The 15630-nt window shown below is 39.2% G+C and overlaps 1 protein-coding gene across 2 annotated transcripts in view; it reads left to right on the top strand.

Annotated features, from left to right (window-relative positions):
• Positions 1 to 15630, top strand: part of LOC128700829 (calcium-activated chloride channel regulator 2) — a 134454-nt gene that overhangs the window by 43173 nt on the left and 75651 nt on the right. For both annotated transcript variants that reach the window (XM_070097018.1, XM_070097019.1), the window contains exons 4-6: positions 2953 to 3064; positions 5302 to 5417; positions 9560 to 9665. In XM_070097018.1, the coding sequence (XP_069953119.1) occupies positions 2953 to 3064; positions 5302 to 5417; positions 9560 to 9665 (334 nt within the window). The remainder of the gene's footprint in view (positions 1 to 2952; positions 3065 to 5301; positions 5418 to 9559; positions 9666 to 15630) is intronic.

Below are 15630 nucleotides of genomic sequence, written 5' to 3'. Positions count from 1 at the left end.
GAGAACAGAGCAAGATGTCTCATCTCTCGCCTGGACCCATCCTGGATAGATCTGTCATTTCAGCAGAGCCTTCAACATAGGAGGGATGTGGGTGGCCTTACTGTTATGTACAAGGCCAATATTGTCAAAGTACCACACTTGGACCCACTTCGAGGACAGCGTGAAACAAGCTTTTATGCCACAAGATGGGCAGAAAGCAGCAACTTCTCTCTGGCTGTACCCTTCTCCAGAACATCACTCCATCTGAGATCATATATACCCAGGATGACTAGAGTATGGAACACATTCGTACAGCATAATGATGTCAACGAGATAAAGTCAGTTGATCAATGAAAATGCTGGCCCACAGATGGCTCCAATTTCATCCTGTTCCCTACTTGTATGTCTCATAACAATAAAAAATGCTTTTAAATGAGCTGATGTAGGTAACAGCTCCTAGCTTGCCAATAAAGTTAGGAATCCTTAACCTGTAAATAGCTTGTCAATAAAGCTAGGGATCCTTAACCTTGTCAAACCCTGTGTAAAAAAAAAAAAAAAAAAAAAAAAAAACGGAGTGTGAAAGGGAGGCAGGAAGTGTAGCAGGCATGCAGGGAGTGTAGCAGGGGAACAGGGAGTGTGGAAGACAGTGTAGCAGGCAGGCAGGGAGTGTAGCAGGGAAACAGGAGTGTGGAAGGGAGGCAGGGAGTGTGGAAGGGAGGCAGGGAGTGTGGAAGGGAGGCAGGGAGTGTAGCAGGCATGCAGGGAGCATAGCAGGCAGGCAGGGAGTGTAGCAGGCAGGCAGGGAGTGTAGCAGGCAGGCAGGGAGTGTAGCAGGCATGCAGGGAGTGTAGCAGGGAAATAGGGAGTGTGGAAGGGAGGCAGGGAGTGTAGCAGGCATGCAGGGAGCATAGCAGGCAGGCAGGGAGTGTAGCAGGCAGGCAGGGAGTGTAGCAGGCAGGCAGGGAGTGTAGCAGGCATGCAGGGAGTGTAGCAGGGAAATAGGGAGTGTGGAAGGGAGGCAGGGAGTGTAGCAGGCAGGGGGGGGGGAAATAACCCCAGAGAGAGCTTTGATACCTGAAGTCCTTATTGAGGGATATTCCCCTTCCAAACAATAATCAGTCCTCTCTCCTCCTCCCTGTCTTCCATAAGCCATCAAGAGTGCTTTAAATACTCATTTATTTATTTTATTTAGTTCTCATTTTTTTGTGTATGTAAAACTATAATTAATCTTTAAAAAATGTATTGTTTGTTAATATTTTTGGGTGTCTGAAACGGATTAATTGTATTTATATTAATTCTTATGGGAAGTATTGCTTCAAATTTAGGCCTTTTTGAATTTAGGCTGACCTTCTGGAACGGATTATGGCCGATATTCAGGATTCCACTGTATCTCTTTAATATTCCACATGTTTGACTCAATCTGAGTAGAGACTCTATACAAATGAAAGGCCTAAAAAAATATAGAACTGTGTGCCAGAGGGCAAAAGGTTTCTTAACTGCTGTTTCAAAAATATTGTTAAAAAACACCTGACTTTTATATAAATTTACATAGATTAAATTTAAATGTCTAGTATATGTAATGCAACCTAATTATCCAGATTCCAAAAAGTATTTGTACTTATGCATTTATTGTCACCATTATATTTCTGCCCCCAGTAATTATTACACATATGACTAAAATAGTCTATACATTTTTGAATTACTATCTCTAAATAATAATTATTTTTTTTTTTATTATCACACCGGCCGATTCCCACCAAGGCAGGGTGGCCCGAAAAAGAAAAACTTTCACCATCATTCACTCCATCACTGTCTTGCCAGAAGGGTGCTTTACACTACAGTTTTTAAACTGCAACATTAACACCCCTCCTTCAGAGTGCAGGCACTGTACTTCCCATCTCCAGGACTCAAGTCCGGCCTGCCGGTTTCCCTGAATCCCTTCATAAATGTTACTTTGCTCACACTCCAACAGCACGTCAAGTATTAAAAACCATTTGTCTCCATTCACTCCTATCAAACACGCTCACGCATGCCTGCTGGAAGTCCAAGCCCCTCGCACACAAAACCTCCTTTACCCCCTCCCTCCAACCCTTCCTAGGCCGACCCCTACCCCGCCTTCCTTCCACTACAGACTGATACACTCTTGAAGTCATTCTGTTTCGCTCCATTCTCTCTACATGTCCGAACCACCTCAACAACCCTTCCTCAGCCCTCTGGACAACAGTTTTGGTAATCCCGCACCTCCTCCTAACTTCCAAACTACGAATTCTCTGCATTATATTCACACCACACATTGCCCTCAGACATGACATCTCCACTGCCTCCAGCCTTCTCCTCGCTGCAACATTCATCACCCACGCTTCACACCCATATAAGAGCGTTGGTAAAACTATACTCTCATACATTCCCCTCTTTGCCTCCAAGGACAAAGTTCTTTGTCTCCACAGACTCCTAAGTGCACCACTCACTCTTTTTCCCTCATCAATTCTATGATTCACCTCATCTTTCATAGACCCATCCGCTGCTGCTTTAATATACTGTACATAGTTTTGTTACTTATAATAATCATCATATTCAATAAACTTATGTATTCAGACAACTTAATTATATTAGCCTTCAAATAATGTAACTTCAGCTGTACTTTGTCAGGTACAGTAGTTTTAACTTTTTCTCTTAGTCTGCCTGGAATGCTGTATAACCAGGTGCCGTCCAGAATATAAGAAATAAATGTCACCTAATTTTGCAACAATTACTTGCTTTTTGTAAAAAGAAAAAAAATGATTTTGTTATTTTTGCCTGTCTTACATTTCCTACCACACACATCCAGAGCTCATATGTGAACTTGTGAACTATATTTTGAAACAAAATGCAGCTAGTTAAATAGAGTGCACTCTGCTGATAAATGTAAGTGCAGTAAATGAGATTTTTAAGACACTTTGATATTAAAAGTTAAATCTGAACATGTTTCCACAGTGATGGGTGTATGCAAAATGATAAAGATAACTGCAGCTTTACACCTGACCTGACACCTGATAGTAATACCAATGTTACCTCTTCTCTTCTCTCTGTGCCTTTCCTCAAAACAGTAAGTAAACTTTATCATCTGTTCTCCATTTTTCACTTCTGTATTATGGTATGTATTTTTATTATTGCACTCAGGGATTGCATGCTAAACCCCTATTATTCATACAATGCCAGGAGGAATGGGGGGTAGTCATGTTCGATCCAAGGAAGGGGATGTCAGGTACAATTTCTTGGATAAAGAGAGACTCACTGGTGTCAAGGAATCTCCCTTGAGGGGTTTGCTACTATAAATCTTCCTCATCCTCCACAAACAGTCCCCTTCTAATGTGTCATTCTCCTGAGTGCTAAAAGTCCTTATTTTCATAGTTAAAATCCCTTAAGTGGTCCATGCCGAGACTAGGAATTGAACCTCTGCTTGTAACTTTAATGTCACTACCTGTAATGTTACCAAGGTAGTTCCTAATTCTTGAACCATAATACTGTTGTATCCTCATCCTCTGCACACACTGCTTCCACATCATTGCATACTAGGGGGTTTTCTTTTGTGCCTAAAACTATTTAATTACATGTAAACTGCATTTTGTATACTGCAGAAAAGAAATAAATTTCTATTGTATAAACACTTCTTTTTTCTTCATCATTTGAATTGACAGGCTAAGAACTGTTATCTTGCCTCAGGTCAATTTAAAGCCCAGTTTTATCTAAGGCATGCATAACAGTTGGCTAACACCCAGGTACCTAATTACTGCTAGGTGAACAGGGGAAACAAATTGAAAGAAACATGCTCAACATTTCCACTCCACTTTTTTTTCCTTGTATTTTGCACTTCAAGATTTGCCATTCTCCTTTCTAAATTCTCTACTCTTCACCCTTTACATCTTTAAGTTTGCCCAAAATGCTCAGCATACAGAGGGGCTTTTGGCATGTACACCCAACTGTTATATTCCTCTGTACAACCATGTAATTTGTCAAAATAAAAAATCTAATCTAATCTAATCTGTCTTCTTTATTATAAGATGTTCCACCAGCAGGACATGTAATATTTACAATCACATTATTCAGTAATGGACCTGCAGTTAATGACAATCTCCTAAAGGATCATAAATCCAACAATTAAGAACACAAACTTGCACAATTTTTAAATTGTTCAAATTGGACCCGGCTTTCATGGCCCAGTAAGCCTGATGCAGTGTTCCACCATTCTTATGTTCTTATGCTATTTTAGCTTTTTCTTCAACTAAGAAAGTTCCCAAATTTCTGTAAATTTTTCATTAGTTAATCCTCAGACTTCTGTATTTGTCCTTATTGTAATTAATGCCTAGCAAACACCAATCAGGGATAGAGCCCTGATTAGTAGGTAGAGGATTGGTTCTTCACAACTTGTGCTAAGTGATCCATGCATGTTTTTAGTAGTTCATGAAAGGCTGGTGAAGCCAGGAGAAAGTGAACCTAGTAATGACCAGTGAAAAGGTGGGGCCAGGAGCTTTGACTCAACCCCTGCAACAACATATAGGTGAGTACTGCATGTACTATGTAATTGATACCCCCACCTCCTACTTCCCCTTTCCTCGACACCTCAAGTGATAAAGCAATAAATACAATAATTCTCTATTGAAAAAGTTTATCCAAGGCTTGTTAGATTATTTTTATTGGAATATTTTGTCATATGCACTCAAGGCAAAGAAATTTTTTAATTATTAATCATAAATAAATTTTGCATTTTTTAAACTATAAGTTCAGAAAATGCAAAGGAAGCTTACCCTATACATACAAGTATCAGTTGTAATTTGTAGATAACCTTGTTATGATTTCATTGAAAAATTGTCTGTCAAATTAATTTTTCTATAAATACTATTTCTTCTTTCAACAGACTGACTGTATCCCACTGAGGTAGGGAAGCCCAAAAACACAAAATAATCAAAGGCTTCTCTTTTTAACATGAGAAGGGGTTAATAAATGCTATTTATAATTGAATAATAAAGATATCAAGATAACCATTGGGGGGTCTTTTTTATTAGGTACTCCCCCAGGATGTGAACCACAATATCTAACTAGCTTCACAGCATGTATTTACTGCTAGCTAACAGAGGAAGCAGATGTTAAGATACTTACCCATATGGCCCATTTTATCCAGGGTTCAACCTTATGTACTTTCTGTTGCGAGATTCAGTTTGGTAACTAGGAGAAAGAGAGAGTTCAGTGAGTAATGTGATGTAAAGTTTTACTTAGTGAAATTGATATGTTTACAGTATTTGAAATCAAAATTACTATAGAGTAATTGTAATATTTATATTGCAGGTGATAAATTTTTGTAATTCTACTGATCATGACACTACAGTGCCCACCAAGCATAACCTACTATGTGATAAACATAGCATTCAAGAAGTTATTGATCAACATGACGATATGAAAACGTAAGTCCCAGGTCTTTTGATTTCTCCAACAGTTTCAGATCATTCAGAGCTAGGGTGAGTCCTTGCTTTTTGTGGAAGTCAGCCCTGGAGGAGAGTGTCCTGCAGGGCAACATTTTATTACAGCCATGGATGTTGTTGTCGGTGTTGTCCTGATGGTGACAAGGTCTCCTTGTATGTTGTACATGATCTTGCAATGTACTGCTCGGCATCACATCTATTCTTGGAATAACCAGCCACTGGCTTCAGGTGGCAGTGGACAACATTAGAGTGCAAGCTGTCTCTATTGCCTACTGGTATTAAGCTCAATGGCTGTTCATTTTACCTGTCCCAGGCTAGATAACTTGCTCCTATATGCTACTCCATGGTGTGATCCTTCCCTATGAGCAGTAAAAGACATTTTGGGGGAATTCTTTGTGATCAAGGTCTGATGTGGGCCTCTCACATAAAGAAGCTTAACCCTTTCAGGGTCCGTGCCATAGATCTACGGCTTTGAAGTCAGGGCCCAAACCGTAGATCTACGCCATGAGCTCAGCTCACTCAGATAACCTGTGAGCAGTAAATTTGGGCCTAGATATGAGAGAACACATCTGTGTGGTAAATGTACACCATGTAAAACAAATCCTACAGCACACAGTGCATAATGAGAGAAAAAAAACTGCAACCGTGATTTTGGATTAAAACAGCCACTTTGCAGTGTTTTTTTGTATGTTTTTTACAGTTGTACTCACGATTTCTTGGTCTCATTTGACAGAATGGAATATATATTACAGAAATAGAGATGATTTGGATTGGTTTTAGTACTGAAAATGGCTTGAAACTGAGCTCAAACTAGCAGAAATGTTCAGTTTTTGCCGATGTTCAAGAGTAAACAAATGTAGTCACGAGTCCAATACACATCAGCTGGTGGGTCTAATATACATTCACGAATGTGCTGATATTATTTATATAATTATTAAAACACTGCATTACAGTAAATCTTCAATTTTTTTGGTGTGAATAAAAATTCATTATGTGAGTAAAAAAATCAAAATAGAATTAATTTGTAAAGCCTGAAAACATAACTAATGAACAGAGGAAATGTTAGTTTAGTGCCAGGAATTTTTGCATTGTTTATTCTGGACCCTATTTTGAAACTGGAATATTTTGAACTTTGTGTTAAACTGGCCAAATTACCAATTTCCAGTCACTTTATTGGGTAGTTGAAACAGTTGACTGGGCAATTTCTTGTGTTCAATCGATAAAATAGAAGTAATACTAGCGAAATAGCTAAGAATTTGGTCAAATGGAATAATGTAATTGGCCTAAAATGGGAGTCAAAGTCAGCAAAATCGCTGATGTGTAAATATTGCTGATGCATCAAAATTTGCGAGAGAGTAATTTCGTCAGTTTTCCATCAAATATCATAGTTCTTGCTTTATTACCTTCAGAAAAAGATTCTCTACCATTTCATAAGAAAAAATAAGAAGAAAAAAAAACCTGAAAATTCTTGGACCCTGGCTGTCACTCTTGAGATTTGGTCTCTGGATCCTGAAAGGGTTAAAGTGGATGCTCTGTTGGTGCTAGACATTCTAAAGTTGCTCTGTCACCTTATGCGAGGGCAGATCAGTGGGCTGTGCTCTGCTTGTATGTGGCCATTTACCATATCAGACTGGAGTATGGCTGCCAAATACGTATATAGTACTTGGCCATCTCTCCCCTGCTGTGCTTTCTAAAGCTTGTCCATCACCCAGGGACAAAAGCTTGCATGGATGCATTCTTTACTTTTCTTGTTGAGTGTGTCTGTGTTGCATCTGGTGAGTTGTTCCTGGATCTCAGCAGCAAGGAGCTAGGCCTGTGCTACCTATTTGTGGTTCTGCATACATCTGGCAACCCAGCTTAAGCTGCAGTCTTTGTGGAGGAGGATGAGAGGGTTCCCTTTGCTCGAACTGTGTTTAGTGTTTGGATGTTGACAGCTCTATTGTGGCTTTGATATGTCTGAGGTCGGCCTCTCATTTTGCCCTTCTTGGACAATGCTCGAGGTATGTCATTGTACGCAGTAGATGGGGGATCCCTGACTTTCAACTATAAAGGACTTTACTGATGGGTCAAAGAGCTAGGGTAGTGTTGATTTTTCAATGCCAGTAAGGATGTGTATTAACCCCTTGACTGTCGCAACTGACGGAATTACGCTCTTGTGAAGTTAGCAACCATGGCAATATTTACAAATCGGCGATTTTGCCCACTTTGAGCCCTATTTTCGGCTAATTCCATTGTTCCAGTCGACCAAACTCATAGCTATTTCTTTAGAACTCCATTTTTTCTATCGATTGGGTACAAGAAACTGCCCATTTACCGATTTCAACTACCCAATAACGTGGTCAGAAATTTGCAATTTGGCCAATTTCACAAAAATTAAAAAATATGACAATGTCAAAATAAGGTCCAGAATGAACAAAGCAGACATTCCTGGCTCTAAAATAACATTTTCTTTGTTCATCAGTCATGTCTCCATGCCCCTCTGATATTACTCTTGCTTTCTATTTTGAATTTTTATTCAAACAAAAATAGAAGATTTACTGTTATGCAGACTACTGTAATACTGTAATAATTGTACAAATAATGTCAACCCATTCATGACTGCATATTAGAATGGCTAGTTGGACATTTATTGGACAACGACATCATTTGTTTACTTTTGAACATTGGCAAAAATAAAATATTTCCCCTATTTTGAGCTCCATTTCAAGGTTCTTTTTATAGTAAAACCAATCAAAATCACCTCTATTTCTATAATATGTTTTCCATTCTATCAAATGAGACCAAGAAAACGAGAATACAACCATAAATACTATACGAAAATAGACCACAAAGTTGGCATTTTAATTAAAAAAACGGTCTGAGTTTTTTTTTCTCATTATGCATTGCATGCTCCAGGTTTTTTTATATGGTGCACACTGACCACACAGACCCATTCTTTCACATGTGGGCCTACCAGCTTTCTCCTGCTTGATTTGAAGCCGCTAGAATTTACGAGTATATATACGTCAAACACGGTACCTCGTAAGATGTATATATACAACCAAAATAGTCAAAGGGTTAAGCACAGTTAATAAATGAATCCTCTGTATCTACTGTGGATCCCATTCAATCCTAATGATCTTAATCCTGAGTAGAGAGTGAACCAAGTTGGACCCTAGTTCACTTTCTACTCAGATTGAAAATATGTCTTCTTTTCCCTGGCCTAGTATGCTTCTTTTCATCCTGTGGTCTGAAAGGTTTAGGTGTAGTTAGCCTGTCTCCAGATGTCACACAAGGATATGGAGTTTTGTTGGCATCCAGTCCATGACAGTGAGATACTGAGGTGAAGACTGCAATAATGAGCTGCTTTACAACAGACTTCTGCTTTTACAATGACCTCCTGGCCACATACAGTAAACTTATTCTTGGGAAGTAGAAGGCCTGGTGAGTCCTACAGACAAGAAACAAGTTATGCAGGGTTTGGCAGGATGTGGGTGTTTGAGTCAACTTTCTTTCGACTGAGGATTGGGCACATATATCTCACCCATAGGCACCTGTTTGCAAGTCCTCTTGCCTCTGCTTTGTAGTTTGTGACATGCAGCAACTGACTGTGAAACTGTAACTGCTTGCCTCTGACTTAGGCTATTTTATTTTTGTCTTGGTTATTATAATTTACCTGGGTGCCTGTAAGGATCTTGAAGCTTTCTGAAGTCTTTGGATATTAACAGGTTAATAAAATTTGTATTTAATGCTGCTTATTTTTTTTAGGTATTATGGTATTTATTTTGTGTTGTACATTTTATTCAAGTTCTTTTTTAATTGTTTGTTCTTTATACTTTCAGTGTTTTTGTGTGTGTTATACAGTATTTATTTTTTATTGCCAAGAGTGCTGAATGATTCATCCATCTAGTTCAAAATCAAAAGCATTCTTCAAATCTCAAAACTAAATTCCCACCTACTAAATAGAACTAAAGTAAAAGTATGTAACCATATTTCCTGTACACATAAGTACAATTTACATAATTAATTTTTTCTACTCACAATTTAAGCAGTAATATATTTTACCTTGTTCTTTAGGATTTAAGTGTTTATAATCCTCTTCCTTTAGAATTTAGGTAAAATTTTGTCCCTGATTGCTTTCTCAGAATCCCGGGGAACACTTTGATGAACACGAACTTTTCAGTGGTAATGGCACCTCCTCCTGGGGATACAATTGTCTTCGTGCTGGACTACAGTATCATCATGCAGAACGTGAGTATCATGGGATAGGAAGGAAGGAATAAAACTGAAGTGGGGAAAGGAAGAGGGAAAGGAAACAGAAAAATGAGTACAGTAGGGCCCCACTTATACAGCAGGTTAGGTTCCAGGCTACCGCCAGAAAGGAGAATGACATTTTTTCCACCTATAAATGAATGCATATAAATGTTAGATAACAAGTTTATACTAACATATATTAAGTTAGCAATCGAACTAGGCATTAGAAACAACAAAAAGTAAAATACACACAGTTCACTCATTACTTACCTCAAAATATTTGTAGTCTTAATATAGGGTGAGATGAGTAGTATATATATTATTTGTATTTTATAGTTATCTGTTTACAATAATGTCTTATCATTGATTTCATCATTGCTTAGTTAATCTTAAGTTAATTTTAAGCCAGCCCGTAATGCTATGCATATAAGTGGCTTTGGCATGCTGCTCTTACCTGTATTTTTTGTACCTCTGTTTGTATGCTAAATTTTATTGTAAGAAGTCAAGTGTGGTAGGTATGGTAGCACACCAGGCCACCCCACCCACACGTAATATACTATGACATTTAACCCTAAAACTGTCCAAACGTAGATCTATGTTTACGTGTGTAGCGCTCCGACCTTGATTTTCTCCATTTGAAAGCACGTAAAAAAAAACATAGATCTACATTCAGAGCAGGATATGAGCAAATGTAGGTCTACGTTTGGACAGTATAAGGGTTAAAGTGCCCCAGAGCAATAAAATGCATATACGGTTCACTCATTACTTACTTTAAAATACCTGTAGTCTTAATGTAGGGCGAGAGGTGAGTAAACAAGATGAAATGAATAAACGGGAGAGAAAGAACGAGTAACTGAGAGGGGACAGAGACATGGAGTACATAAACAAACAGACGAACGCTTCTGGTTTTGGTTCATACACGTTTGTATTACACCATAATACAAACACTGTACATTGTGTACAAACTGTCTCCACTTTGGTACAGTAGCATAAACAAAGAGCAGGACTCCCATTCTCACATAACACACCATTTTTAGAAGAAATGATAGGAAAATCTGATAAAAAGAATATTCAACAGTCTATCCTATGGCTATCTGCTGAGAAGGGCTATCATCTGTCTGGATGGTTGAGGCAAGGATGGCTCTGTATAGCAGAAGGCTCTCTCCCCACCTTATAGTTTTTTGACAGCTTGAAGAAAAAGAGGTAGGGGAGGGCAGGGAAGTATAACTACACAATATTAAAAGAAGTAACAGCTGCTGCAGCTTTGGTTTACCAGTTACTACCAATTAATTCCAACTACTACTACTTAATACTTACTATAACTACTACTACCAGTGCTTCAGATGGTTCATTGTCACACCTTGCATCATTATGTGCTGGAATGCAATAAAATTAATGCATTCACAGACAATTCAGAAATCTCAGTAAGGCCTGAGTGGTTGAGGGGAGAGGACGTGTGTGTGTTGAGTGAGGTCCTAGGCCTTCTATCTCAGAACTGCTTATTTCACCCGAGTGATAACTCATCATGCAACTCGTATCGTTGTATCACAGCTACATTGCTGCTCGAACTCTTATGTGTGAACTGTGACTAGTGTTATACCTAGTGAAACACAAACATGTTGATTTGAAGTGGCTCTAGAAGGCCTACCTTCAGTATCCCTCGCCTGCCTCCCCTCCTTCCTCGATTTGGAACCGAGCCATTCGCCTCTATTTACTTATGGTCTAGAGGCGGTTTTTCCCAGTCAACAAAGTGCCTGAGTGCCCGTGGCAGTCCTGCCGCACTCCACGATTTGTTCCTGACTCTTCTTACGAATGTGTCTCCTGTGTGCCTATTTGCCTGCTACAAGCAAATATCCAAGTGGTTGACATGGGTTTAGCAAGCACATTCAAGCAGGCTTAAAAGCAGCACTCCAAGCCAACCAGGACAAACTAAGGTAGCCTACAGTTACAGCTGTACTGAACCCCAGCGTGCCTACGTATATGTTCTACAGTGTTGCTGGCATTCCAGTGTTTCCTGTAGTGGCTTAGTTAACAATTTAATGAACATTGCAGTACCAGGTAACTCCATCGGCCACCAGAGATGGCTTTTTACGTGGGACATGCCAGAGGTTCACCTATAAACATATAAGTTTGTGTGGATTTCGCTGACCTAGGACATTGTGCGAGCATCCGTACCAACGTAGGCTTAATATGAGTGAGGAATGCTTGGCCTGGTGAGTGACCTTGAGACTGGCACTATAAGACCCGCATGCCACTCACACCCATACTGCGTGTGTCTAGTTGAGGTGAATGTCCCTTCCCCGACTTTCCTATACACCGGAATCCCTTAACTCATTGCCATTATCTACATATGGGATAAGGGTGGGTTTAGCTGATCCAGGCCAAGCAGCACTCCAAGCCAGACAGTCCAGGCCAAGTTAGCCTGCAGCCACAGCTATTCTGAATCCCAGCACATCTTAGTGAATGTTCTACAGTGTTCCACTGTACCATTGTTTTCCTGCATCGAGGAAGCAACTCCCGGGTAGTCCAAGCCAGTGCTGCCGAGGAAGCCAATGTGAAATCTGCTTCCATTGTGTCTGCACTGCTTTGCATTGCCAGTAAAATTACAGTAAAAGCAAATATTTATCTAGTGGCTTAGTGTGGGCTGATAAGCCAGATGGCTTTAAAGAGTGAGCAATGTTAGGTAGAGCATGGTCTCTACCACCATCACCCACATATCTCTCCATGCTTGTACTGTTCAAACCACCGCTCGCAGACCAGGTGAAAAAAGAAGATATTCTGAGCGCCAACAAAGAGGCTCTGTGAGTCATCAGAGAGCGCATATTCATCCCTCAGAAGTCGACTGTCAAAATGCTGTGTAACTACGTCACCTTTCTTTCACCGCTACACTAGAATTATTTCTGATCATCCGCAACAGTGTTTTACTTTATAGACAGTTAACTGTCATTTGTAAGCCTGTATTAAGACTTTAAAAGGCTCAAAGTGTATTTCAGTGTAGTGACTCCTTACATTTATTAACACAGTGTAATATATGCTTTGCTCAGTGTAACTGCACTATTAAATGCGGTTACATAAATTAAGTTGCTTGTCCTAGTGTCATTAGATTTAGATTTTGCCACCGAAGTGGCTAGTTTATTGTGCACCCCATATCCATCCTGTGGACGGTAGCGCGAGAGCATATGGATACACAAAAGGCCTAGGAACTAGGCCCCAAAGGGTTAACAGGAATACATATGGATTTATATCTACATATCTATAGTTCACTTATCTGTTACAAGCAAATTTAGGAAATTTGCTTAGTATATCTGGTATCTTATTTTCATTAATAAGATATCTTGACATGTCACATAGGTTATTATACTGTCTGTCTCTGTATTCCTCAATAAGTGGACAATTAAGCACATAGTGTTCAAGAGAGTGACCATATGCCTGATCACATAATTTACATTTAGTTTGATCATCATCTGTGTGTCTCCCAAACTGCCAGAAGTACTTGTAACCAAGCCTAAGCCTGGCCACTACAACATCAGTCAGTCTGTTCACATTGCAAGTTGCTCCATAAACATACTTATCTACGTTCATGTTATCATAGTGGGTTATAGATCTACTCAGGCTTCTAACTGCATTCCTATAACAATCATTTTCATTATCTACTCTCCTAATATTATTCCTAATGCTAGACACAGTTATACCAAAGTTATATTCTACATTCTCCTTCTCGATACTCTTCTTGGCTAACATATCAACTTTATCATGAAGGAGTAATCCAATGTGTGATGGGATCCATAGCAATTGTACATTAATTCCTTTGTCCCTAATTTTTGAGTATCTATACCTGGCTTCCCCAATGAGCATGTTGTTGGAGTCATTATATGAGCCAAGAGCCTTCAATGATGACACAGAATCAGTAATGATGATAGAGTCAAGCTCAGTGTCATAGGTTAGCTTTAGCGCCATTAGGATTGCAAACAATTCAGTTTGCAGTGTAGACGCCCAGTTGTTAATTCTTATGCCTAACTCAACAAATTTATTATCGTTCTTAACTAGGGAGGTGGCAACAAGAGCAGATGCAGCCCTGCCAGAAGACTCCTGTTTAGATCCATCAGTGTATATAACTTGTGATGACTTGTTACTACCAGCTAGGTGAGAAATTTCTTCTTGAGCAGTTGCTCTAACAAGAGATTTAAGGAAGGGATTACTAGCAATGAGCTTCTTGGGAGGAACTTGTAGGTATGTGATATTAAATGAACACATCTTCCATGGAGGGGTGAAATGCTCTTGTTGCCTACAGTGATACAGTTCATGCAGGTTATAAAACTTAATGCAATTGCATGTTTTCACAATCCATTTAGATCTGTGTGTATTTACCTCTAGACACTTGGTAAGATTCACTGTGACAGTGTCTGGTTCGTTTCTCAACATTCTAATACCGAGTACAGTGTTAATTTCAACAATCCTATCACTGATACTAGAAATACCAAGCTCCTTCCTCATGTTAAGAACTTTTGTAGATCTGGGACAGCCAAGAATAATCCTGAGAGCTTCATTTTGCATTAACTCCAAGGGTCGGAGAGAACTTTCTCTAGCTAATATCAACATGGGAGCAGCATAATCAATTAAGGACCTAACATAGGCTATGTACATCATTCTCACGATTCTCACATTTGCACCATAGTTGGGATTGTAGCCAGCAACAGCTTTGAGAGCATTTAGCCTAGCTTTACATTTCTTGTTTAGTTGTGGTATAGTGGATTTGTTAAAGGGTACATCTACACCAAGATATCTGTAAGTTTTAACGTAGCTAATGATTTCACCCTGCAAATAGATGGGTGGGGGATGTCGTTTGCTTGTTAATATCTTAGTTTTAGAGGAAGATATTATGAGGCCTAGTCGATTACAAATTGCTTGAACTTCATTAAGAATGGTATTCATCTTCTTATGCCCTGTTGTATGGATCATGATATCATCAGCATAGCTTATAGCTATATGTTTAGGTGAGGCAGGTAGAGCATTTAGGAGAGCATTAATCAGAATATTAAATAGCATGGGACTAAGAACTCCTCCCTGCGGTGTACCTAAAGACATTTCTTTAGAATCACTTCTGAAGCCTTGGTAAAGGACAGAGGATACTCTATTTGACAGGTATCCTATTATCCAGCAGAGTAAGCTACCACCAATATTCATTTTGGCTAGTTCATGTAGTATAACGGTTCTGTTCGCAATATCAAATGCAGATTTTAGATCAAGAAAAGTGGTAAAACTAGTAGAGGTGTGTGCAGTGAGAAAGGTGGAAATACAGTTCTGCACACTTTTACCTTTCATGAACCCATAGAGGTAGGGGGAAAGTTGATGTCTGATTCTGTAGTACAGTCTGTTAAGCATCATTCTTTCAAAAGTTTTACAAAGACAACTAGTTAAGGAGATCGGCCTAAATGTATCAGGCTGTTGGGGCTTAGGGATAGGCACAATGAGACTATTGGTCCAGGAAGTAGGAAGAACGCCCTCAATGTAACTGAGATTATACAGTGCCAACAAAGGGTTATCAGGCACGTGCCTTAGAGTTCTGAGAATATCATAGGTTATACCATCCTCTCCAGGAGCAGTTGATCGACCTTTGGTTAATGCATTATCTAATTCATACTCAGTAAAGAGGCAATCACTCTCATCAATATTTTGGCTCATAAAATTAATCAGTTTCAACATTTCTTCAGAAGTACTCTCTAAATTTTTTCTAATATGAGATGGAAGGCTTTCATACCTGGATGTTTTGGACCAGTCATTTATGAGGTCATTTGCTTTTTCAAGAGGAAAGGGATGAGCAACATTGCCAGTCTTTTTCCTGGTTATTTTATTTATACCTTTCCAAGCCAAACTCAAAGGGGTGGACCTATTTAATCCACTAACAAACTGTTCCCATTCCTGTTGCCTAAGTTCTTCCTTTCTATTCCTTGCATTTGTTAGT

This window comes from Cherax quadricarinatus, chromosome 56 (genome assembly GCF_038502225.1).
Source record: "Cherax quadricarinatus isolate ZL_2023a chromosome 56, ASM3850222v1, whole genome shotgun sequence".
NCBI classification, from domain to species: domain Eukaryota; kingdom Metazoa; phylum Arthropoda; class Malacostraca; order Decapoda; family Parastacidae; genus Cherax; species Cherax quadricarinatus.
The sequence above is the reverse complement of the archived record's forward strand: the minus strand, read 5'-3'. Positions and strand labels throughout refer to the sequence as shown.